The sequence below is a fragment of the Elgaria multicarinata genome, chromosome 1 (assembly GCF_023053635.1).
Source record: "Elgaria multicarinata webbii isolate HBS135686 ecotype San Diego chromosome 1, rElgMul1.1.pri, whole genome shotgun sequence".
NCBI lineage: Eukaryota > Metazoa > Chordata > Lepidosauria > Squamata > Anguidae > Elgaria > Elgaria multicarinata.
Genome location: NC_086171.1, coordinates 9,087,659 through 9,112,047, shown reverse-complemented (window position 1 = coordinate 9,112,047; position 24,389 = coordinate 9,087,659). Strand labels below are relative to the sequence as shown.

General features: G+C 47.8%; 1 protein-coding gene across 1 annotated transcript in view; it reads left to right on the top strand.

Moving 5' to 3' along the window:
* The window catches only part of GHRHR (growth hormone releasing hormone receptor), a 101,955-nt gene that overhangs the window by 5,755 nt on the left and 71,811 nt on the right, over positions 1 to 24,389 (top strand). Inside the window, exons 2-8 of the mRNA XM_063147536.1 lie at positions 8,717 to 8,819; positions 12,874 to 12,981; positions 13,598 to 13,695; positions 16,512 to 16,612; positions 17,444 to 17,576; positions 19,897 to 20,050; positions 22,422 to 22,482. Coding sequence (XP_063003606.1) covers positions 8,717 to 8,819; positions 12,874 to 12,981; positions 13,598 to 13,695; positions 16,512 to 16,612; positions 17,444 to 17,576; positions 19,897 to 20,050; positions 22,422 to 22,482 — 758 coding nt within the window. The remainder of the gene's footprint in view (positions 1 to 8,716; positions 8,820 to 12,873; positions 12,982 to 13,597; positions 13,696 to 16,511; positions 16,613 to 17,443; positions 17,577 to 19,896; positions 20,051 to 22,421; positions 22,483 to 24,389) is intronic.

The window sequence follows — 24,389 nt, the reverse complement described above, 5'->3', positions numbered from 1 at the left end:
TGTGGAGTCATGCTTAGTGGCTGTTTGGATCTCGTCCCTGGGTGAAGAACATTGATCTAACAATATGAAAAGGAGGACAGGGCTCCTGTATCTTTAACAGTTGTATTGAAAAGGGAATTTCAGCAGGTGTCATTTGTAGGCATGCAGCACCTGTTGAAATCCCCTCCTCATCACAACAGCTAAAACTGCAGGAGCCCTACCCTCTTTTGTATCTGGTCAAGAGGGCAGGGCTCCTGCAGATTAAACTGTGGTGATGAAGAGGGAATTTCGCCAGGTGCTGTATGCATACAAATGACACCTACTAAAATTCCCTCTTCTATACAACTGTTAAAGATACAGGAGCCCTGTCTTCCTTTGCATAGGGGCCACAGCTAGACCTAAGGTTTATCCTGGGATCATCCAGGGTTCGCCCCTGCCTGAGCACTGGATCCCCTGTGTGTCACCTAGATGAACAGGTTTGACCCCTGGACGATCCAGGGATAAACCTTAGGTCTAGCTAAGGCCAGGGTCACCCTACCAGTGACAGACATCCCTAATATATTCATTACTTTTACATCCCTCTGCCCCACACACTGAGATTTGATGCCTTTTCTGTGGTAGCCCTCAGATTGTGGAACGCCCTCTCTGGAGGTCTGCCTGGGACCGACTCAGCTGTCTTTCCAGTGCTGGGCAATGATCTTTGTAGCCTCCCCGCTGCTGGCTTTATTTTTTAATATGGGTAATGCTGCATATTAAAATTATGGACTGTGTTTTCAGGCTTTTGCTTATTTATCTCTTTTTAATGCTGAGTTTGGCTGCTGCTTTTTAAAATAATACTTGTTTTTGTAGTTGTTGTTTTTATTACTGTTTGTATTGTTTTTGCTTTTGTCCTGGAAGTCACTCGACTATAGGGTGACTCATAAATTGAGATGATGATGATGATGATGATGATGATGATGATGATGATAGCTTCCCCCCAACTTGGGCTGCAGCTGATTAGATCACGAGAGGCATGTTTAAAAATAAAGGTGTGAATCATCTATTGGCCTGCACAAGACTCCAGTGAGGGGGGAAATCCTCCCCAAACAACCCAATAAGTCCACAGCATTATTATTATTATTATTATTATTATTATTATTATTTATTTATTTATTTATTTATATAGCACCATCAATGTACATGGTGCTGTACAGATTATACACAGTAAATAGCAAGACCCTGCCGCATAGGCTTACAATCTAATAAAGTTGTAGTAAACAATAAGGAGGGAAAGAGAATGCAAACAGGCACAGGGAAGTGTAAACAGGCACCGGGTAGGGTGAAGCTAACAGTATAGAGTCAGAACAAACTCAATATTTAAAAGCTATAGGGAAAAGAAAAGTTTTTAGCTGAGTTTTAAAAGCTGTGATTGAGTTTGTAGTTCTCAAGTGTTCTGGAAGAGCGTTCCAGGCGTAAGGGGCAGCAGAAGAAAAAGGACGAAGCCGAGTAAGGGAAGTAGAGGCCCTTGGGCAGGCGAGAAGCATGGCATCAGAGGAGCGGAGAGCACGAGCGGGGGAATAGTGTGAGATGAGAGAGGAGAGATAGGCAGGAGCTAGACCATGAAAAGCTTTGAAGGTCAACAGGAGAAGTTTATATTGGATTCTGGAGTGAATTGGGAGCCAATGAAGTATCCTGAAAATGGACCCTGAACCAGAACACCCACCACACTGCAACGTGTTGCTGCAGTTCCTTCGTTTCTCTTATCTTTTGACACCACCCATCCATCCCAGCTTTGGAACATTTTGGAGGCCTTCTGACCCCTTTGTAAACACCGCTGAAAAACAGGCGTCAGGGACTAAGCAGCAGCAGAGGAGGAGATCGTGAATATGACCGAAGGGAATGCAAATGAGCCCTTCAGACATGGAGACGTTTGATTTTCAATCACCGCATACGTGCGCGCGCATTGAAATGGCAAAGCAGTTGCGTGACCCGCAGAACTGTTAAATGTGTGCCTATCTTGTTTCATCGTTGTTTAGGTTTCAACGTGGAGAAGGGGTGGGTGAGGGAAAACAAGGGAATGGGTAGCTCTTGACCTCCCGGCTTCATGCAAGGGGCAGGAAACTGACGTATATGTTAGCAGTAGACAGCAGAGGTTTTGATTTTCAGCTCTGCATCTTTGTCTGACACTAGATTCTCACTGCTCTACATGAAGGAATTGGTCATCTGTTGGCAGACAGACAGGTACCAGTTAGAGCTGTGCTCTGGCACAGTTTGATTAGCATCCAACCATTCAGCCCAATTTATTTGTGCAACGGAAGCAAACAGTCCTGATTTTCCTGGGCTCCAACACCTCAGATTGCATGTTTGACAGGTCCAAATACACAGAAAGGAAGAAAAAGTCCTGCCTCCCTGTATGTAGAAAGCCAGGGCCAGGATCTCTTCTCGATACTCCCAGCGTGCAGGACATGGAATAACGGGCTCAAGTTAAAAGAAGCCAGATTCCAGCTGGGCATCAGGAAAAACTTCCTGACTGTTAGAGCAGTACGACAATTGGAACCAATTACCTAGGGAGGTTGTGGGCTCTCCCACACTCGAGGCCTTCAAGAGGTAGCTGGACAACCATCTGTCAGGGATGCTTTAGGGTGGATTCCTGCATTGAGCAGGGGGTTGGACTCGATGGCCTTGTAGGCCCCTTCCAACTCTGCTATTCTATGATTCTATGATTCTAGCTAGGGTAGGGATGTATGAAGAATGCATTTCAGTTCATTTGTGATCATGATTTACCCAGTTTTCACCCTCTGGACCAAACATGGACTTGGACACCATCTGGAGTTGGGCTCTGTTCATTTGTGAGCTTGCAACATGATTTGCAGACCAAAACCAAACGCATTTGACAGCATGCGTACATTTTTTAAAAACGCACAGCTTTTTTTATTTTAATGCACACAAATACACTTTAACCAAGGGGGGAAGAATGCATACATTTCAAAGATGTGCACAATTGGTGCATGCACAAAATACGCACAAAAAATATGCACAAAAATACACATGGATTTTCATGCGAAAAGAAAAAAAGGAGGGGGGGAAGGACACCGCCCCTCTCAAAAATCGCAGTCTGATAGGGACTCGAGTCAAAACAAGTTTCAAGATAGAATTCAAAGAACTTTGGAAAACTAAATTAGCTTGGCCTTCTCCTTGACATCCTATTTTTCCTACATGCAAGGCTTTTCACAGAGAGGGGGTGGGTGGTAAAAAGGATCAGGTCAAGGGAACCACAGAGTCCTTAGGCAGGAGGGTTGGAAGAAAGCCAGAGGAATGGAGGCAAGAGATGGTCCAGGAGTCACAGTAGTAATAGAAGACCTACTAATTAGAGAATAATCTGGCCCTCCATCTATGTTAATGTCTTATAATTTTGTTGTGTATATTTATTTATTTATTTATTTATTTATTTATTTATTTATTACACATATGCCGCTCCCATAGCCAGGGCTCTCTGGGCGGTTTACAGAAATTCTAAAATTGAGATAAAAACAAGTATACAAAATTTAAAATTCTAAAACACAGAACATACACACATAAAGCATTAAAAACCGTTAAAAACTAAACACGTGGGTGATTAAGATGTGCCACCATATGCCTGGGCAAAGAGGAAAGTCTTAACCTGGCGCCGGAAAGATAGCAGCATTGGTGCCAGGCGAGCCTCGTCGGGGAGATCGTTCCACAGTCTGGAGGCCACCACCGAAAAGGCCCTATCCCTCGTTGCCACACTCTGAGCCTCTCATAAACAACGTTTATGGTTTTGCTTCCCCCCGCCCCCCCAAAATGTATGTTTTAAACTTTGTAAGGCCGCCTTGAGGCCCAGCATTGGGCAAAAGGCGGGATACAAATAAATATAATATAATACTGTACTTCTTCAATTGTAAGACGCCATCAATTATAAGACACACAGTAATTTCAGTACCACCAACAGAAAGAAAAAAAATCCTAAGACACGCCTGCGATTCTAAGACGCACCCCATTTTTAAAGATGTTTATATGGGGAAAAAAGTGTGTCTTAAAATTGAAGAAATATGGTAATAATAATAATAATAATAATAATAATAATAATAATAATAATAAATATTTGGCTGCAGACCTCTAAGGCCTTAGCTAGGCCTACCTTTTAATCCCACGATGGAGGAGGGAAGATCCCGCAATGTGTTTATCACGAGATCCCCCCTCTGTCTACACGTGACACGTGATGACCTCAGCAGGAGAGGTGTCGCACCAGCCAATTTTTTTAATTTTTAAAGAGGAAGGAGTGCACAAAGTGTGTTTTTTTAAACAATAATTTAAATTCCCGTTCCCCCCTGAGGAGCGCTGTGCCTCATGTGCGGCTCCCGGCTCCGTGTGAGGAATTGCGTGGAGCTGAGTCAACCTGTGGCAATGGGCCACCCTGTGGCAGCAGGCCACATGTTCTGCAGTCTTGGGCTCAGCCCGGGACTGTGGAAAAACTAGGGCCAAAGTGTAGGACGAGATCTTGGAGCAAGGGAGAGAACATCCCTCCCTGATCCCGGGATCACCTGTGCATCATGTGGATGCACAGGGATGATCCCGGGGTTCACCCCAGGTTAAAGCCCACTAGCTAAGCCCTAAGTCATGCTATAGGGTAGAACAGCTTTCCCCAACATGAGATCCTCCAGATGTGTTGGGCAATGCTCATCATCCAGCCAGTATTCCCCATGCTGACTGGAGGTGGTTGGAACTGTATTCCAAAACTTCACCTCAGTAAAGGCTGGTATTGAGCCATACGAACGTGTATGGGGGAGACACACTCACTAGAATTATTGTCTTCTGCCCTCTGCATGACCCAAATAGAGCTGCAATAATGAGATGTTGAAATCTTGCTGAATATTTATCCCTCTGGTGTGGAAACAAGCTGAGTAGCGTAAAGCCCTCCACCTGTTCAGCGGGTCGATTTCACCATGTTTTGATCTCTCTGGGTTTATCCCCCACCCACTAGAAAGAGAACGAATCAATGGGATGTGACATTCTGCCATGAATAGGGAGGAGAACAAGGAACAAAGAGCAGAGGCTACAAGGAGCGAGATATCCGTGACTTTTGGAAATGAGTTCACACATCATGTGTTCTCTATATGGTCTCTGAGTCCCAGTTTGGTGGCTACATTAGTGTTGAACACAGGATGCCAGCAAGTCCAAAACTGGGATTGATGGAGATTGCCTTGCTGATGCTTTATTTGCCCAGTTTTTGAAATATTTGCCCAGTTTTTGAAATATTTGCCCAGGTTTGTACCCTGCCCTGCTGGCATTTATGTGACTCTCCAGGGTTGCCTCGAACCAGCCACCACTGCCAAATTGCCCCCCCCACTGGCCGTACACTTCATTCCCTGCCCCCTGAGATCCTGATACAGCTCCCTCTTTCCCCACTGCTGGGAGCAACAAGGAAAGAATCAGGATGAGGGTCAAAACTAGGGATGTGCTCCGCTTCTCTTCGGTTCAGAGAAGCAGGAGCGAGGCGGCCTAATTTGCCTCCGGAAAAGGCGGAGGCGAAGAGAGTCGGGGGGGGGCTGCGGATTGAGGCGAAGAGGATTGCCTCAATCCGGAGCTTTGCCTGCAGGTAAGTCGGGGGGGAGGGGGACTAATCTGGTGCTGCCGGCGCCGCCATTCATGTGGCAGTGGCAGCAGCAGCACCAGGTAAGGGAGCAGGGAGGAAGGACACTTACCTTCCTCCGTCGCCGGCTTCAATTGAGGCCCCGGTTGAAGCCGGAAGTCCGGCTTCAACCGGGGCCTCAATTGAAGCCCGCAACGGAGGAAGGTAAGGGGGCAGGGGCCTGGTCTACCTGGCACCGCCGCCGGCGCCATCCATGCGGCAGCGCCGGCGCCAGGTAAGGGAGCAGGGAGGAGGGACGCTTACCTTCCTCCGTCGCGGGCTTCAATTGAGGCCCCGGTTGAAGCCGGAAGTGAAGGCCAAGGCCTCTTCCGGCTTCAACTGGGGCCTCAATTGAAACCCGCAACGGAGGAAGGTAAGGAGGTGGGGTGGGTGGGTGGCTTATCTTGCGCCGCCACCGCCGTCCATATAGTGACGGCGGCGAAGCCGGATCTCACTCCGCAGAGCGGAGCGGGAGACGGGTGGAGCGACGCGAAGAGGATCGGGCCCGATCCGGATTTTCTGGATCGGGCCATGAAGCGGATTGGGGTGTGTGTGCACACCCCTAGTCAAAACCTTGCACAAGGATTGCTGGAAATGTGTGCATGTGTATTAGGGATGAGGGAGGAATTAGTTCAGTTAGCATTTTAATGCAAAGTTGCCTAAATTAATACCTTTGAACCACTGTGCAAACTGAAACTCGGGGCTCATCCACACAAAGCAGGATATTCCACTATGAAAGTGGTATGAAAGCGGTATACAAAAGGCAGGAGCCACACGACTGCTTTATAGCTGTATTGAAGTGCACTGCAGGATCTACATGACTGCTTTATAGTGGTACTGAAGTGCACTGACAACTGTTGGGGCCCAGGACACAGCTACCCCAAGCAGGATATATAACACTATGAAATCGGTATATTGTATGTGTTCTTGGCCCCAACAGTTGTCAGTGCACTTCAATACCGCTATAAAGCAGTAGTGTGGTTCCTGCCTTTTATATACTGCTTTAAAACCACTTTCATAGTGCAATATCCTGCTTGGTGTAGATGAGCCCTTGGTTATCCTTCAAAATTCGCAGTTTTCAGAATTTCACGATGGAGTTCTCCAATCACGAAACGCGTGCGCACGTGCACACATTAGGGAAAATAACACTAACCATGCATTTTATTGGGGGTGGGGGAATGATTGCAAACACTGTACTTAAAATGCATGTATCAGGAGAAATGTGCAGAAAAATGCTTCTGAGTTTTCATGCATTTTTTTTTTTTAAAAAAACAACCCTCAAAGTTTGGGATAAACCAAATTTAGGATTAGAGGTGACTTAATTTATGATTGGAAAAATGAGAAGCAAATGAAACCAACACTGACAGATTTGTATATCCATAATGTGTACATATGTGTGTGTGCATAGGGGTGTGTGTGAGAGAGAGAGGCCTTAGCTAGACCAGGCTATATCCCAGGGTGAACCCTGGGATCATCCCTGTGTGTCCACATGATGCACAGGGGATCCCGGGATCAGTGAGGGATCATCCCTCCCTTGTCCTGGGATATAGCCCTCCCCTTCGGGCCTTTTTTCCCGTGGTCCTTGGCTGAGCCTGAGACCACGGAATGTCTGGCCTGTTTCCTCAGCTTGACCCCTCTCTGTGCGATTACTCGCGCGGATCCGCGAGCCACGCACGGGACACAGGTGCTGTGCCAATCAGGGATAGGGTGGGGGGAGTGGGGAAATGAAATGAAATTTAAAAAAGCACCTACCTTCAGCGCACAAGCGTTCATGCACTCCTCCCCTTTTAAAAATTAAAAAATGGCGGGCGCGACGCCTCTCTTCCTGAGGTCATCGCGCCTTACGTGTAAATGGGGGCGAGATTTATTTATTTATTTATTAATTAATTACATTTCTATACCGCCCAATAGCCAGAGCTCTCTGGGCAGTTCACAAAAATTAAAAAACATTCAAAATATAAAACAACAGTATAAAACCATAATATAAAATACAATATAAAAGCTCAACCAGATAAAAACAGCAGCAATGCAAAATTACAAATTTAAAACACCAAGTTAAAATTTTTTATAGACTGTTAAAATGCTGGGAGAATAAAAAGGCGTCTAAAAGCATATAATGTAGGTGCCAAGCGAACCTCCTTAGGGAGCTCATTCCACAGCCGGGGTGCCACAGCAGAGAAGGTCCTCCTCCTGGTAGCCACCTGCCTCACTTCCTTTGGCAGGGGCTCATGGAGAAGGACCCCTGAGGATGACCTTAGGGTCCAGGCAGGTACATACGGGAGGAGGCGTTCCTTCAGATAGCCTGGCCCCAAGCCGTTTAGGGCTTTAAATGTTTATACCAGCACTTTGAATCGGGCCCGGACCTGGACTGGCAGCCAATGAAGTTGTAAAAGGACTGGTGTGATGTGGTCTCGTTGGCCAGTCCCTGTGCTGCCCTGTTTTGTACCAGTTGAAGTTTCCGGACCATTTTCAAAGGCAGCCCCACGTATAACGCATTGCAGTAATCCAAACGAGAGGTTATCAGAGCATGGATAACTGTAGCTAGTTAATCCCAATGCGAGGTCTCCCCTCCTCTCTCCCAGAACAAAAGGTAGGTCTAGCTGACACAGAGAGAGAGAGTACATGTGTACACATGACTCCCAACCCACAAGCCAGCATCATTCCCTCTCTTGAGACTGAAAGGTTTGTTCATCTCTAGTCTATGGGATGTCAAAATACAAGCGCAAGTCATCACGCAAAACAAAGACAACTTTATATTAGATTCTTGGGTTCTGATTGCATGTTTACAAGAGCACCTTAATGAAATCCCAGAATAACTGTGCAATGCTATCTTCTTGTTGATAATTGGATAATAGTTGATACTGTAGTGAAAAGGATATCGAAGTCATACGTGGTGAACAGAGGGGAAGAAAGAAAAGAAATATATCGTTAAAACACACACACACAACTATTAGCCCCCTTGATGTATTGTCTTTTATGACATCAATGCAACGGAGAATGTTTGTGATTTTAATTGCACAGAAATCAAATACAGATTTGTGCGCGTGTGCAGAGAGAACTTGAGATCGTACCCATGCATCCAAGCTATTCTTCTCCCTCTTTTTCTAGGGTCTTGCACAATCTCGTCCAGAATGTGATTTCTTTATGGAGTGGAAGAAAAATGAGAGCGATTGCTTAAGGGAGATCAATGAGCACACCAATGAAACAGCAGGTACCTTAGGAGCAGAAGTGTTTGAGAACCGGGGAACTGGAGGGAGGCTCTGAGAAAGAAATGTAAACACCTGCGCACGGGAACTTTAGTTCCATATACTTACCTGCCACGGGTGCAGTTCCGCTTTCAGTTCAAGGGCCAAATTCCATTCTGCCGAAGCTCTCGGGAGCTGCATTGCGAGTGGTGGCGGCGATCCTAAAAATGAAAAACAAACAAAAACCCTGATCAGGATAGTTTAGCTTAAAGCTCTTACTGACAGTAACTAAGGCCAGATCTACACCAAGCAAGATATAACGCTGTGAAAGTGGTATGAAAGCGGTATATGGAATGTGTCAATGGGCCCCAACAGTTGTCAGCGCACTTCAATACCGCTATAAAGCAGTCGTGTGGCTCCTGCCTCTTATATACGGCTTTCATACCACTTTCATAGTGCTATATCTTGCTTGGAGTAGATCTGACCTAAGCCTTAGGAGGGGCAGGTAAACCTTTAAAATGGGGAGGTGGGACTGCACAAAAACCAACTGCACCGAATGATCAGATGTCGGGAGAAAGGGTGTGAGCCAAGGGAATAGGGCAAGGTTCTCTGGAGAAATCTGGAGGGCCACATATGGCCCCTTGGGCCTGATATTCTGCACCCGTTACATACACACACAAGCACACACAGAGAGAGAGAGAGAGAGAGAGAGTAACTTAGGCCTTTGCTAGATGAGGGTTTAGCTGGGGCTGATACCTGGGCTCACCCCTGTGCATCAAGATGACACACAGGGGATCCCGGGGTCAGCCTGGGGTCAACCTCCCTTGGCCTGGGATAACCGGCACCGCTTTTGGCCCAGTATTTTGGCTGAGGCCGGGGCCGCAGAAGTAGGGTGACCATATTAAAAGGAGGACAGGGCTCCTGTATCTTTAAAGTTGTATAGAAAAGGAAATTTCAGCAAGTGTCATTTGAATGCATGTAGCAGCTGGTGAAATTTTGTCCTCATCATAAGAGTTAAAGCTGCAGGAGTCCTGCCCTCTTGACCAGATACAAAAGAAAGGAGGGTACCTGCACCTTTAACTATTGCTATGAAAAGGTAATTTCACCAGATGCTGTCTGCATACAAATGACACCTGCTGAAAATCCCTTTGCTCTACAACTGTTAAAGATACAGGAGCCCTGTCCTCCTTTTCATATGGTCACCCTACGCAGAAGGTCTAGCCTGTTCCGTGGCTTTTCCCGGCTATGCGGCTTACCCGCGAGTAGCCGGGAGAAGCTTCACACTGGGCACAGCGCTCCACAGGAGCACTGTGCCCATCAGTGGGGGGGAATCATGGGGGGGGAGAGATCGGGGCCAGGGGGGAAGAGCGGAGCCGGTGGGAGAGATGGGGGGAAGAGCGGAGCTGGGGGGGGGGGGAGATTGGGAGCAGGGGGGAGCGGGGAAACCTTTTTTATCCCGTCGCATCTGACGTATAGCTAGGAGCGACAGCCTGCACTAGCTGCAGCGTGGGCTGGCCCCTCCACATGCCCGGATTAACAGGTATGTCTTGCAAAGCTCTTAATTTCTGTGTACTTATGTTAGAGGGGTGTAATCTATATTAGAATAGTGCAACTTGCGCCACAGCTGGTTGCCCATGTGATGACCCTGCCATCTTAGTCCCCTTCCCATAGGTTGGCACTCATGCCCATTCAGATGGCTTGGGTGCTGCAGGCGGCCAGAATGGGACTTGCACATCGGATGCATGAAGTGTTATCCTGAGTTTTGGGTACATAAAGAGATGGAAATGGAAGGCACGAAGTGCAGACAGTGACAATGGCATTGGGGTGGAACTGCGATTGCTTACCGTCACTTCTCCGCCCATGTGATTGTCCCTCATCACTTCCTCTTTTGAAAGAGGAAGCAAACAACGTTCCCGTGGCCCATTCAGTGGGCCGTTTTGATCCCGCTGCTTCTCCTGCACACAGCAGGAGAGATAGCGGCAACTTCCATCTTGATTTATTTATTTATTTATTTATTACATTTATATACCGCCCCATAGCCGAAGCTCTCTGGGCGGTTTACAACAATTAAAAATGGTTAACATTAAAAAGTATACAAAATTTAAAAACTTTCAGAAACATAAAAACAATATAAAAACCACAGTTTTAAAAATAAATTGGACTTACTGGGGTGTTTTCTTGTGGCACAAAGAAGGCTAAAAAGGGTGGGAGCTCTGATTTTGATGGAGGGAACCCCAAAATCAGGTGGTGGGGCTTTCTGTGAGCAGGGTCCTTCCTCTTGTGGAACATCCCTTTCTGAACCCAACCCAGAGTGAGATTTTCCTTCCTTCCTTCCTTCCTTCCTGCCTGCCTGCCTGCCTGCCTGCCTGCCTGCCTGCCTGCCTGCCTGCCTGCCTTCCTTCCTTCCTTCCTTCCTTCCTTCCTTCCTTCCTTCCTTCCTTCCTTCCACACCTTTATCTTGATTCAAGCCACATGTCATAGAACTGAACCCCTTGATGTATTGTCATTCAGCAGTTTCATGTTGCAGTCTCCCTCTGAGGTCCCTTTGTTCAAGAATGGCCACTTTAAGGTGGCCACAAGACTCTTCTGACATTTTGCTGCAAGAGGCTAATGTGCTCCCCCCACCCCCGGAAATTATTAGATCAGTGATATTGAAAGAAATCCACTGGTTAAAGTAGGGATGCGTGAAACTTCCGTTTGGTTTGCTTATTTTATAAGAAGTTAGCAAAATTTGCAAATTTCTTCATAAATGGGATGAAGAGGATTTGAGGTTGTTGTTGTCGTTGTTGTTGTTGTTGTTGTTGTTGATAGATCAAATGTTGGGGAAACTGAAACTCACAGATTCATCCATCCAAGCCCAGGGCTTTGCGTGTTTAGCTTTTACAAAGTCTGGGATTGAATCCCTATGCATTCAGCCATATTTGTGGTCCTGAATTAGGGTTGCCAGCCTCCTCCTCCGCCTCCTCTTCCTCTTCTTTTTCTTTTCTTTTCTTTTTTGGACAGCCTCCTTCTCCTTAACGCCTACATGATGAGCAGGTAAAACCTGATCATTCTCCATGCTAGGAGTAGCTGCACCTACTGAATTTAGCCACTTCAAATGGTTGAGAATTTCATTTCAGTTTTGATAAGAAATCGACAAAATTCACTTCTGCGGGTTGAAAATGCAGGAGAACGTGAAACCGGCTGTTTCATTCATCTCCATTTACAAGTCAGCTTCCAGACTTAGGCCGTTGCTAGACGAGGCGTTAGCGCGGTGTGAGGCCCGGTCTCCCTCCTGTGCATCCAGATGATGCACAGGGGATTCTGGGGTCAGGCCGGGCTAGACCTCCCTTAATCTGGGATAAGCAGAGTCACTCATGGCCCTGCTTTTCCACAGCCCTGGCCTGAGGCCATGGCTGCAGAAAGTCTAGCAGGGTCCATGGTGTTTCCTGGCTGGGAGAAGCCACGGACTGGGCACAGTGCTCATAGGAGTGCTGTGCCCATCAGGTTGGGGGGGGGAATCACGGGGGGGGGAGATAGGGGCCGGGGGAAAGGCCGGACCTGGCAGGAGAGGGGGGGAAGAAGGATGGGGGACAGGGCACGGACATGGCAGACAGGGGATGGAGGAAGAAGGATGGGGGACAGGGTACGGACAGGGCAGATGGGGGATGGGGGAAGAAGGACGGGGGACAGGGCATCGAGGAGGGGGGAGGACAGGTGAGCGAGCAGCCAGGGGTGCCATCAGGCATTGTGGGGGGGAATCAGGGGCAGGGGGAGCGAGGACCCTATATTCATTTTAAAAAACACTTACTTTCTCCGGTGGTGCCCTCCTACGCACATGGCCCTTTAATTCTGAACAAAAATGGCGGATGCGACGGGGCTTCCCCTTGCCCCATCGCTTGTTACGTGTGGAAAAGGGCAACGGCGCGTGCTAGCTGTAGCGCACTGCAGCCCCGACTCCCGGCCGGATTATCCGGTAGGTCTAGCAAGGCCCTCAGTTCGAAGGGTTGGTGTGTTCTCATTTCCTTTGTATTCCCATTTCCAGGCATGTGGGTGGGAAATGAGTGGATTTCAACATGTGTTTTTCTTCCTCTTTGTGAGGTTGCAAGAGAATATGGGACCAAGTACTGTGCTGGCCAGAGACAAATCCTGGACAAACACTCACCTTTACCTGCCCGGGTATCCTCTTCCATTTCACACAGCAACCAGGTGAGGAGGTTGGTGGTCACAGCTGACCTAGTTGGGTTCCATTTGCTTTGGGGCATCATCTACAGCCAGCCTTTCTCATTCCAGTCCTTTGCCCTTTGTTTCTGAATGGGCCCGTTCAAAAGTCACCTTAAACCATGGCTTTAACCATGGTGGTTAAGCCAGAAAGCTAGGCCATGTTCAGAAGACACCTAAAACCATGGCTTTAACCACAGCGAATAAGACTTTTTGCTTTATTCACCATGGTTAAAACTGTAGTTTAAGGTGTCTTCTGATCCCAGCTTGGCTTTCTGGCTTAACCACTGTGGTTAAAGCCATGATTTAAGGTGTCTTCTGAACAGGGTCGACATCTAGTTCAATCTTTCCCCAGTGCTTCCAAGGACAATGGAAGAATCACTTTCTGGATCTTACAGCTTTAGTGCTCATGGAATAAATTGTGTGTGTGTGTGTGTGTGTGTGTGTGTGTGTGTGTGTGTGTGTGTAATCATTTCTAAACTACTTGCCTGTGGTGGCCCCATTTCATTGCTCGACTAGCTGGCCCAGCCCAAGACAATGCTGAAGAAGAGACAGTCTTGGAGTTAGAGAAACCATCTAATTTTGCTAACTCTATTTTTCATAGGCTTGGTAAAAAGGAATTGCACAACAGAAGGCTGGTCTGATCCATTTCCTCCATATTCAATAGTGTGTCCACTGGATGAAGATGTCACTCTTGGTGAAGTGAGTACAGCTGAATGAGAGGAGGTTGGATGGAAAGGAATTGTGCTCCATACCGGTGGCCTTGAGATTAGGGCTGTGTAAGAAATTCACTCTATTTGGGGTTCCTTAAAGTGTATTTGCCCAGTTTGCACCTCACAGAATGAATACAAATTGCTATCAGAAACCCATATCTTTTTTTTTTAGTGTAAGACAGGCTACGCACACACTCAACAACCTGTGCACATTTGAAAAACGGTCTAAGAAAAATGAGCACAAACACACTTTAGACAATGGATATTTTTGCTCATTGCTTTATGGCGTGTATCGTACTTTTTAAATGAACGGTACACTACCCAGAGAAATTGGGTAATTGGGCAAATTCATAAAAGTGTAATGAATAAATAGGATAAAAATGAAATCCAGAAACATGTACCTCTAAAAATATACACAAAAATGCATACGTGAATGCATGTGTTGCAAAAATGGGTACAGATTTTTCATACAGATTCCCACCCCCAAACCCTTCAAGCTTGTGTGGAAATAGAATGGAATGAGTCTGACTTCAAAAAAATGGGAATCCCAGTGAGACTGAGATTGTCAGATCTATCCATCCTTACTTGAGAACACTACAAAGCTAGGCCTTACTTGTTGGGAAAGCCTAGGTGCTGGATTAGCGCATCTGGATTGACGGAAGGAATCCTCTCCCTAATTTTGTCTAATTTTGTCTACCACACTGATTCCATTTATTACATTTTCTCCCACCCTTCGCCAAGAAACTCAATGGGATTTAGGTTACTAACTTGTTCCATTATTTCAATGGATCTACTTTAAGCATAACTAAATATGGTTGTTCTGTATCAGTACCGTATTTCTTTGGTTCTAAGACGCCATCGATTCTAAGACGCACCCAGTTTTTAGAGATGTTTATATGGGGGGAAAAGTATTCTGCCATGCCCGGCAAAGCCTGGGCATGGGGAGCAGATTGCAAGCAGGTAAGGAAAGAGATGTGGCCAGTTCTTATTGGGCCAACGGTTTTGGCGCCACAGGGCTGGGACAGGTTACAAGTAAGCCAAAATCGAGGCACTTACCCCGAATGTCGCAGGCCCACGTTGCCTGGTGGGGTGGGCCCTGCCAGGCGGAGGGTACCTGCCGGGGGTGGGGGCCAACCGGGGAGCACGTGCAAGGGCCCGGAGGCTTTCCCAGCTGCCACCTCTTCTTGTGAGGAGCGCGAGGGGGTTGTTCACGAGGCGCCCGCCTTTGGGCCAGCTCCAGCTGTCAGTGCTGAGAGGCCTCTTCCAGGCATGGCTAGATAGGCCGTGGAAACTCCCCGAGGTGCGAAGGAGCTGGCTGCACGTGCACTGCCGCCCCCGGCCCAGCGGTGGTGGAGAGACCCCCCCTGCCCCGCAGGCACCCTGGGCTCTTCTCACACACACGTCGCATGAGAATGGCGCGGCTGCGAGTCCCGGAGCGCATCCTGCCCGCACCCGGGCCCAGCAACTCACCTCCCGGTCGTCGCCTCCATCTCTCTGGCCGCTGCTGCTGCGCCTCCTCCGCTGCGCAGAACCAGCAGCCGCAGCTGTGGTAGAGAAGCCGGCGGTGCCTGCCCGCCTCGCACAACCCTTCACGAGCCCTGCGGCGCCCGGCCGCCCGGCCGCCCCAGCCCCGGCCCGACCCGGCTGGAGCTGCATAGCCATGCTCACTGGGCCCAACCACAGCCCAACCCAGCTGTGCTTGTGGTGCGGCGGGCGGGGCCCGCTTAGGGTTCGGCGCTCCATTGGCGCGTGGGTGAGCCTGGTTAGCTCTGGGGAGCACAAATAGGCTCAGGGCAGCCGCGGGTCGTCGCTGAGGCCCCCAGTCAGGCCACGCACATTCCCCAGCCTACATTGTGAGTGCAGGGTCGCTTAGGCGCTCAACGAGCCCTTGAGCCGCCTGGGCATCGAGAGCAGGGTGGACGGATAACGGTGTACTTTGCAGGCGATTCTAAGACGCCATTGATTCTAAGACGCAGCCCGTTTTTAGAGATGTTTATATTGGGGGGAAAGTGCGTCTTAGAATCGAAGAAATACGGTAGTAGGCAATCACAAAGATTTGTGCTATCCTGTCAGTGTAATTGTATGCATGTCTAGTCTGAAGTAAGCCGTACTGACTTTAATGAGCCTTACGCCTTAGCTAGACTTAGCAGTCTAGCGGGACAGAGGGGTGAAGATCTCACAATATTTTTATCGCGAGATCTCCCCCTCGGAAGGCGAAGACCTCATGGCCGCCATTTTCCATTTTTTTTTCTTAAAGAAGAGTGCACGAATGCTTGCGTGCAGAAAGGTAGGTTTTTAAAATTTAAACTTAATTTCCCCCTTCCCCCACCCCACCCCACCCCCAATGGGCACAGAACCCCCCATCCCGTGCGCATGTCCCAGCTCCTTGTGAGGAACCACAAGGCACTGGGACAACTGCGATGCCTGCCCACACGTTCTGCGGTGATCCCGATGATACTAAGACCGCGGAAAAAGCGGGCCTAAAGTATAGGGCAAGATCCCGGGGCAAAGGAGGGATCATCCCTCCCTGATCCCGGGATCCCCTGTGTGTCATGTGGATGCACAGGGACAATCCCGGGGATGTCGCCCCGTCTAGCTATGGCCTATCTCACAGGAAAATGTGTACAGGATTACAGCCAGAATATTCTCAGTTGTGTTCTGATGTGTACAGTGGACCTAGAGCAGAAACTGGGGGTGGGTGGACAGAGATGTAGAGCATGAGAAAACAATCAGCAGGGAATTTTCACTCTGGAAAAATGTTCCTTTTCCTAAAGCCTAGTTAATGCCTTGGTTCTGTTTCCACAGCAAATGGCCTTCTTTTCAACAATCAAAACCATCTACACAGTGGGTTACAGTGTCTCTACCACCTCTCTTGCCATGGCAATCATGGTCCTCTCTGGATTCAGGTATGGTCAGAGGAGCCTCACAAAGGGAATTATGGGATTTCCTTTCTCTAGACTCATTTCAGTCATGTCTGAAATATGCGCTATGCATTCTTACGACTTAAGTGTTTATATGCGTCTAGGGAAGTGTAATGCTGGGAATTCCGTTCCGTTTAAGTCTGACAGGATTTCACAGTGTTTCCATTCCAAAAAGCAGTGGTGGACTGTAGTGGATCCCCACACACACACACACTATTCTGTAAATATTTTGTGCATTATTTGAGTACCACAATTTGCACAAATGGCAAATTTTCTACCATAGGAAGTGCTGAAGCGGAGGATTAAATTGACAAATTCTTTGACCGGTATGGAATATGGCTCTGTAGAGAATGGGTTCACCAAGTGCTGCCCGGCTGAGCGCCCTGTTCTAGGAGCCAGCCTGGCTGAGTGCTCGGTAATGCGCACTTTCTGGGCCTCTGGAAAGTGTGCAGTTCCCCCAGCATGCTAATGGCATGCTGGGAAATTGTGTATTTTCTCCCTCCACGCTAGGATTAAGAGGGCATTTAAGGCCACTATTGGTGCAGCGGGGTGGGTGGGGTGGAGCTCACTTTCCGGGGACTTTGGAAACTGCACAATTCCCCCGGAATGCTAATAGTATGCCAGGGGAATTGCGCACTTTCCAGAGGCACTGGAAAGTATGCTTTGCCTCCCTCCCCCTTAAACCAAGGCCTTTTTGGTTTAAGTCCCATTGAACTCATACTATTTCTGCATAGTAGACATTTACAGGATTGAGGTGCCAGCCTCTGAGAGGTTACACAACATCAGTTCATCCTCTTCTGCCTTCCTGTCCTGCAGGAGACTCCATTGCCCCAGAAACTACATCCACGTCCACCTCTTCCTCACTTTCATCCTGAAAGCTGCTGCCACCTTCATCAAGGACCTGGTCCTTTTCCAAACGGAAGACCCCGACGCTTGCGGCTTTTCCACGGTATGTTTTGGCTGGCTGCAGCTCTTGCTCCCATAATGCAAAGGGCACTGCGTGGCACGTCCTCATGCATAGCAGGGCTGTTTTCTCCTGCTCGCTGTCTTCCCTGGCACAGATTGCACTTGACTCTCGAGTGAACATCGAAATCAGGTTCTGGGGAAGCGTGGAACAGAAACCCTCAAAAGAATCTCAAAAACTTCCTGGCAGGAACAGACACAATGTGTAGTACTCTGTTTCTAGCCATGCCCCCATGGATGTCTTGGAAGCTCTCAAAACAGCACATGAAGATTATGTTTGTCCTTGCATTCAAACCAAGATGTTTGTCCTTGCATTCAAACTCCTCTGAGCATGGAGTTTCCATTGCTGTTGGTTGACTGATCTTCCTTGAACATACCAATTGCATCACTGGACCAGGTCAAAGGTCTGTCTGGTCCAGTGTTCTATGAACACAGTGGCTGTCCCCGATACGTGGAAATCAGAGGTCAATTCTTCACATTTTTTAAAAATAAAACTACCGTATTTTCCGGCGTATAAGACGACTGGGCGTATAAGACGACCCCCAACTTTTGAGAAGATCTTCCTGGGTTAAAAAGTCATCTTATACTGAGCGTATAAGACGACCCCCAACTTTTGAGAAGATTTTCCTGGGTTAAAAAGTAGTCTCATACGCCAGAAAATACAGTATTTAAGCTAGTGGCCGTTACTACATCTCAGGTCAATGAATTCAATTTTTACTTTCATTACATTTATTATATTCCCACCTTTTCTCCAGTGTGTTAGCTTACACAAATAGCCCTCTTTTCCAATTGATCCTCACAACACTCCTGTGAGGTAGGTTAAGCTAAGAGAGGGGCCTCATCTACACCAAGCAGGATATTGCACTAGGAAAGTGGTATGAAAGCGGTATATAAAAGGCAGGAGCCACACCAAGCAGGATATAATGGTTTGAAAGCGGTATGAAAGCTTTCATGGGCCCCAACAGTTGTCAGTGCACTTCAATACCACTATAAAGCAGTAGGGTGTCTCCTGCCTCTTATATGCCACTTTCTTAGTGCAATATCCTGCTTGGTGTAGATTAGGCCATAGTGAATGGCCCAAGGTCACCCAGGGCCTTGCTAGACCTACCTGAAAATCGGTGCTTCAGGCGCGGCGACGCGGCGCTACAATTAGCACGGGCCGCCACGCCTATCTACACGTCAGATGCGACGGAGTCCAGTCGCGTCCGCCATTTTTTTTTTTTGTTAAAGGGGCCGGTGTGTGCAGGAGCGCACCACCGAAAAAGTAAGGTTTTTTTTTAAAAAAAGGGTCCCCCTATTGCCATTAATGATAGACATGTAATATTAAAGTAAGAAGAGGCATAACAAATACGAATGAATTTGAGGGAATTTGGAAACAGTTCCTGGTATATGTGTTCTCTAAGGGAAGTGGAAAACCACCACCAGAAGAAGTAATGAGATTTTGGAAGCAGGAATAGATCCCAAAGGGTGAAGGGGAGCAACTGTATTGTATTGTATTGTTTGATTATGAATATTGACAAATTACAAATGTTAATAGTTGAGCTTTGGGTTTTTTTGTGTATTCAAATTATTATTTTTTGATTGATTGTTTATGTTGATGTATTTTAATTTGTGTTAATAAAAATTATAAAAAAGGGTCCCCCTGTCCCCATCCCCCAATTTCCCCCCCATGACCTCCCATGGCCTGCGATCCCCCCCTGTCCCCACCTCCTGTGTCCTGCCGCCGCCGTGCCGCCGATGTCCCCAGCCGCTCTGTCCCGCTGCCACCACCACTGTCCCCAGCCGGCGTTTCCTGTTGTCGCCCTGTCCGGCCTGTGATGCTTGCTGTCGCCATGTCCTGCAGGCTGGACATGGCGACAACAGGAAATGCCAGCTGGGGACAGTGGCGGCGGCGGCGGCAGATCACAGGAAGTGGGGACAGGGGTGTGTGAGACATGGACGTGGGGACGGGGGGGATTGGAGGCCAGGGGAGGTTGTAGGGGGGAATCGGAGGAAGGGAGAGGGAGGGCTGTGGCCCGTCCGCCGCTTTTCCCGGCTACTCACACGTAAGTGCTGTAGCCGGGAAAAGTGGCGGAATGGTCCACATGCCCGTGGTCCCGGCCTCAGCCTGACCTGAGACCAGGTCAGCTACTGACACCTACTGAAATTCCTTCTTCATCACAACTGTTTAAGATACAGGAGCCCTGTCCTCCTTTCCATATGGTCACCCTACTCCAGGGTAGTTTCGCCATTGCGAGATTTTGACATGATTTTATTTTTTTCACAACAATCGATGAACCAGCTCACTCGCTTTTTCCGTTCCTTAGATTGAATGCAAGATCTCGGTGGTTTTCTGTCATTTTTTCACCATGACCAACTTCATGTGGCTTCTGGTGGAGGCTCTGTACATCAACTGCCTGTTGCTATCGTCCTTCCCCCATGGAAGAAGATATTTCTGGTGGCTTGTTCTGTTTGGTTGGGGTAAGTAAGGGTGACTGACGGCATCCTCCTAACTGCTGGTTTAGAAATGTAGAGTTTGAAGTAGGGCTGTGCACCCTCTCCCCGAATGGCTTCGGATCCTGATCTGGACCTTCCGGATCAGGCCCGAACTGGATCAAGTTGATCCGGACCTCCCCTGATCCGCTCCAGAACTGGATCCAGAACAAGCTCCGGAGGTGTGGATCGATATTCGGACGACATTTTGCCCCCCTTCCCCACTTACTTGCCTCCACAGCAAGTAAGTGGCGAAGGGGGGACAAAATGGGGGCTGAATAAGCCCGCCTCCCCTCTTACCTGGCTTCGCCGCCCGCTGTTACGCAGACCATGGCGGTGGCGGATGGCAGAGCCAGGTAAGCCCTCCTCCCCCACTTACCTGGCTTCGTCATCTGCCACCGCCGCCTCGGTCCGGCGGCTTCAACTGCAGCCCAGGCCTATGGCCGGAAACAGGCCTATTTCCTGCCTTAGGCCTGGGCCGCAGTTGAAGCTGCTGCATGGACCGCGGTGTATGATGGACCCAGGAAAGCCCCCTCCCCCTCCCCACTTACGTGGCTCTGCGGCAGCAGTGAAGCGAGGTAAGCCTCCCTCCCCTAGGGTGACCATATGAAAAGGAGGACCGGGCTCCTGTGTCTTTAACAGTTGCATAGAAAAGGGAATTTCGGCAGGTGTCATTTGTATATATGGAGAACCTGGTGAAATTCCCTCTTCATCACCACAGTTAAAGGTGCAGGAGCTATACTAGAGTGACCAGATTTAAAAGAGGGCAGGGCACCTGCAGCTTTAACTGTGGTGATGAAGAGGGAATTTCACCAGGTTTCCCGTATATACAAATGACAACTGCTGAAATCCCCTTTTCAATACAACTGTACAGGAGCCCGGTCCTCCTTTTCATAGGGTCACCCTCCCCTCCCCCCTTACCTGGCTCTGCTTCCATTGCTGCAGAGGCCGCGGTGGTGACGGACGGGGGAGCCAGGTAAGCTCCCCTCCCCCCTTACCTGGCTCCGAAGCTTCAGAACAGTCCGAATCTCTTGAGATCATTCCAAACCGCTTTGGGCTGATCCAGACCTCCCCTGATCCGCTCCGGAACCGGGCTTCGGAGGTCCGGATTGGCCCGCTCCTCTTCGGATCCGGGGATCCGTAAAGGAGCAGAGCACACCCCTAGTTTGAAGAGGTGTTCCTAAGGGTGCAGAAAGCAGCACATTGGTAGGCTGTTCATGAGGCACCAGCATGCTGAACCCAAACATTGTCTTTTCTTCCCAAAAATCTATAAGCTGTTCTGCCAGGCTAGGAAAAGTGCCTTTAGCTGCCATCCTCATGGGTGAAAGTGGCACCTTTTCATACCAGTCACCACTTTAGAGGCCCAGAGGCTCTGTGCCTATTTCCAGCTCTGGCTTTGTAAATTGCACCTGGGGATGTCAGAGAAATTTGCCGTGGAGTCCAGTGAATTTTGATTTCAATCGTTCTGATCTGTGGATTCCAAAGTAGACCAGCCTTTTCCCGATTCCGCAGACTTGTGGACCGGATTGTTCTTTTCCAGAAGTGGGCAAAAGTTACATCATACAAAAATATGAAAAAGACCGAAAATGCGCATTTCCTTCCGTAGGCTAAAGGGTGAAAATGCACATTTTGGGGTGGGATTTGCGCATTTTCAGACGTGCCCATTTGTGCAAGTTTGGGAAATTAAGCGAAAAACTGATTCCGTCAATGAGCAGATAACAGAACGAACAGCACCTGGCAATCCACAAAACCCAGGTGGACTGGATTTAACGAAATCTGTACATTCCCAGTTACCACCCAGGTGTGAGGCCATGTCTGTATGGCCTGCCTTGCACGGGAGCAGAATAGATTCAATGTTACTTGTCCTGCAGCTGAGAAGAGACGCCAGGGGGATGCCATAAGGATGTTCATGGAAGAAAAGTAGCTTGTTCCCTCTTTCCCCACTGCAGCCCTTGAAAAGCCCCTCTGCTAGGGTGACCATACGGAAAGGAAGACAGGACTCCTGCATCTTTAACAGTCGCACAGAAAAGGGGATCTACACTACTGCTTTTAAAGCGCTTTAAAGCACGTTGAAAACGTTTTGAAACCTGTATATGCAGTGTGTCCTGGGCCCCAACAGTTGTCAAAACTGTTATAAAGTGCTTTAAAACAGTAGTGTAGATTTCCCCCCCCCCCCCAGGTTAGCAAAAAATGGGTAGAAAGTGGAGCACTCTCTCCCTATCTCTTCCCAGACAGAGACACTGGTCCCAATTCAAGGATCCTTGTGTGTATCCCCCAAGAAAGGTTTCCAGCTTTGAAAAATCCAGGAGCGAATGCATTCATAAAAAAATCACAGTGTCCTCCATTTTTGTCCCTATAGGTGTTCCCACTTTTTTTACGATACTGTGGATAGTAGTTAAGGTGCATTTTGAAGATATTTCGTAAGTAATGCCTTCTTTTCAGATTCACAGGTGTGTGTGTGTGTGTGTGTGTGTGTGTGTGTGCAGGAGACTGGAAGGTAATCCAGGCTTGTGCAAAAACTGACCTCCCAGGTCTACTAGCCATACATAGTGAATCATCTCAGTCTCATTTTCTTTCTGATCCCTGCCTGGTATTGCAAAACCGGTGTGTGTTTCGGCAGTGTAGCTGTCTGGTAGGCATATAGTGCATCTTGAAAGATTCAGATCAATGTCGAGCCGGAGTTTTCTTTTTCTTGTTTTGCACACCATGGTATATTGGTGATGTACATCTATATGATGTACATATAGAATGTGTGAACCTTTTAGAATGGGGAGAAACTGCACAAAAAGCCAGGAAGTGTTTCTTTTATAGGGAGAAAATTGCACCCCACTCATCTCTGGAGAACGAAATCTTCCCTTGGTAGAAATATTTTTTTTCCAGGTATATGAGAGCTGAAGTCATTGAACAACACACGGGGAATGTAGATGTATTAAACCATCAATGGTTAGAGAGCTTTAAGCAGAAATAGTAGATGCAGCCCTTGATAGTCACCTATTTAGAATTGAGCTCTATTCAAAATCACTTTGAAAGTAATGATCAAGTATTTATTTAATAATGATAGTAAAGATGATGATGATGATGATATTTATTTCTTACCCTCCTCTCCCTCTGGATTGAGGTGGGGAACATCATTAGATAAAAATACCATAAAATATATAGAATCATAGAATCATAGAATAGTAGAGTTGGAAGGGGCCTATAAGGCCATCGAGTCCAACCCCCAGCTCAATGCAGGAATCCATCTCAAAGCATCCCTGACAGATGGTTGCCAAGCTGCTTCTTGAAAGGCCTCTAGGGTGGGAGAGCCCACCACCTCCTAGGTCATTGATTCCATTATTGTACTGCTCTAACAGTCAGGAAGTTTTTCCTGATGTCCAGCCGGAAACTGGCTTCCTGTAACTTGAGCTGATTATTCCATGTCCTGCACTCTGGGATGATCGAGAAGAGATCCTGGCCCTCCTCTGTGTGACAGCCTTTCAAGTATTTGAAGTATTAAAACTGATTAAAAACATATAAAAACGAATACATTATTAAAATAACAGCCAAGCTTCTTAAAAATTGACTGGGTAGGCCTTCTGGAAGAGATCAACCGTTATAGCTTTTTTTAAAATTTGGAAAGACTGTTAAGCTGGCGAATCTCTCCCAGCAGGCCATTCCACAGACTGGGAGTGGCAGAAGAGAAGGTCCTCTGGGTAACAGTTGTCAGCCTAGTTTTGGCTGACTAAAGTAAGTTCTCCCCAGAGGACCTGAGTGTGTGGTGTGGATTGTACGGGAGAAGGCGATCCCGCAGGTAACCTGGACCCAAACCATGTAGGACTTTTAAAGGTAATAACCAACACTTTTTACTTTGCCAGGAAACTAATTGGCAGCCAGTGAAGTGATTTTAGAGTTGATGTTATATAGTCATCCCTAGGTGTACTGGTGACCAACCTGGCTGCCATATTTTGAACTAGGTGAAGTTTCTGGGCTAGGCACAAAGTATGTACATAGGCACAAAGTATGTGCCTATGTACACCCTGATGATGATGATGATTTATCTCTGTCCTTAGCTAGACCTACCTGTTATTGTGTGATGGAGGGGGTGAAGTTTAATTTTTGTGAACCGCCCAGAGAGCTCCGGCTATTGGGCGGTAGAAAAATGTAATAAATAAATAAATAAATAAATAAGATCTCATGATGTTTTTATCGTTAGATCCTCCCCTCTGTTTATACATTTTGGTTTAAAAAAAAAAAACCCAGAAGATGCGCACAAGTGCTTGTGCACAAAAAGTATTTTTTTTAAAAAAAAAATAATTTACCCCACTCCACCCCCACCCCACCCCAAATC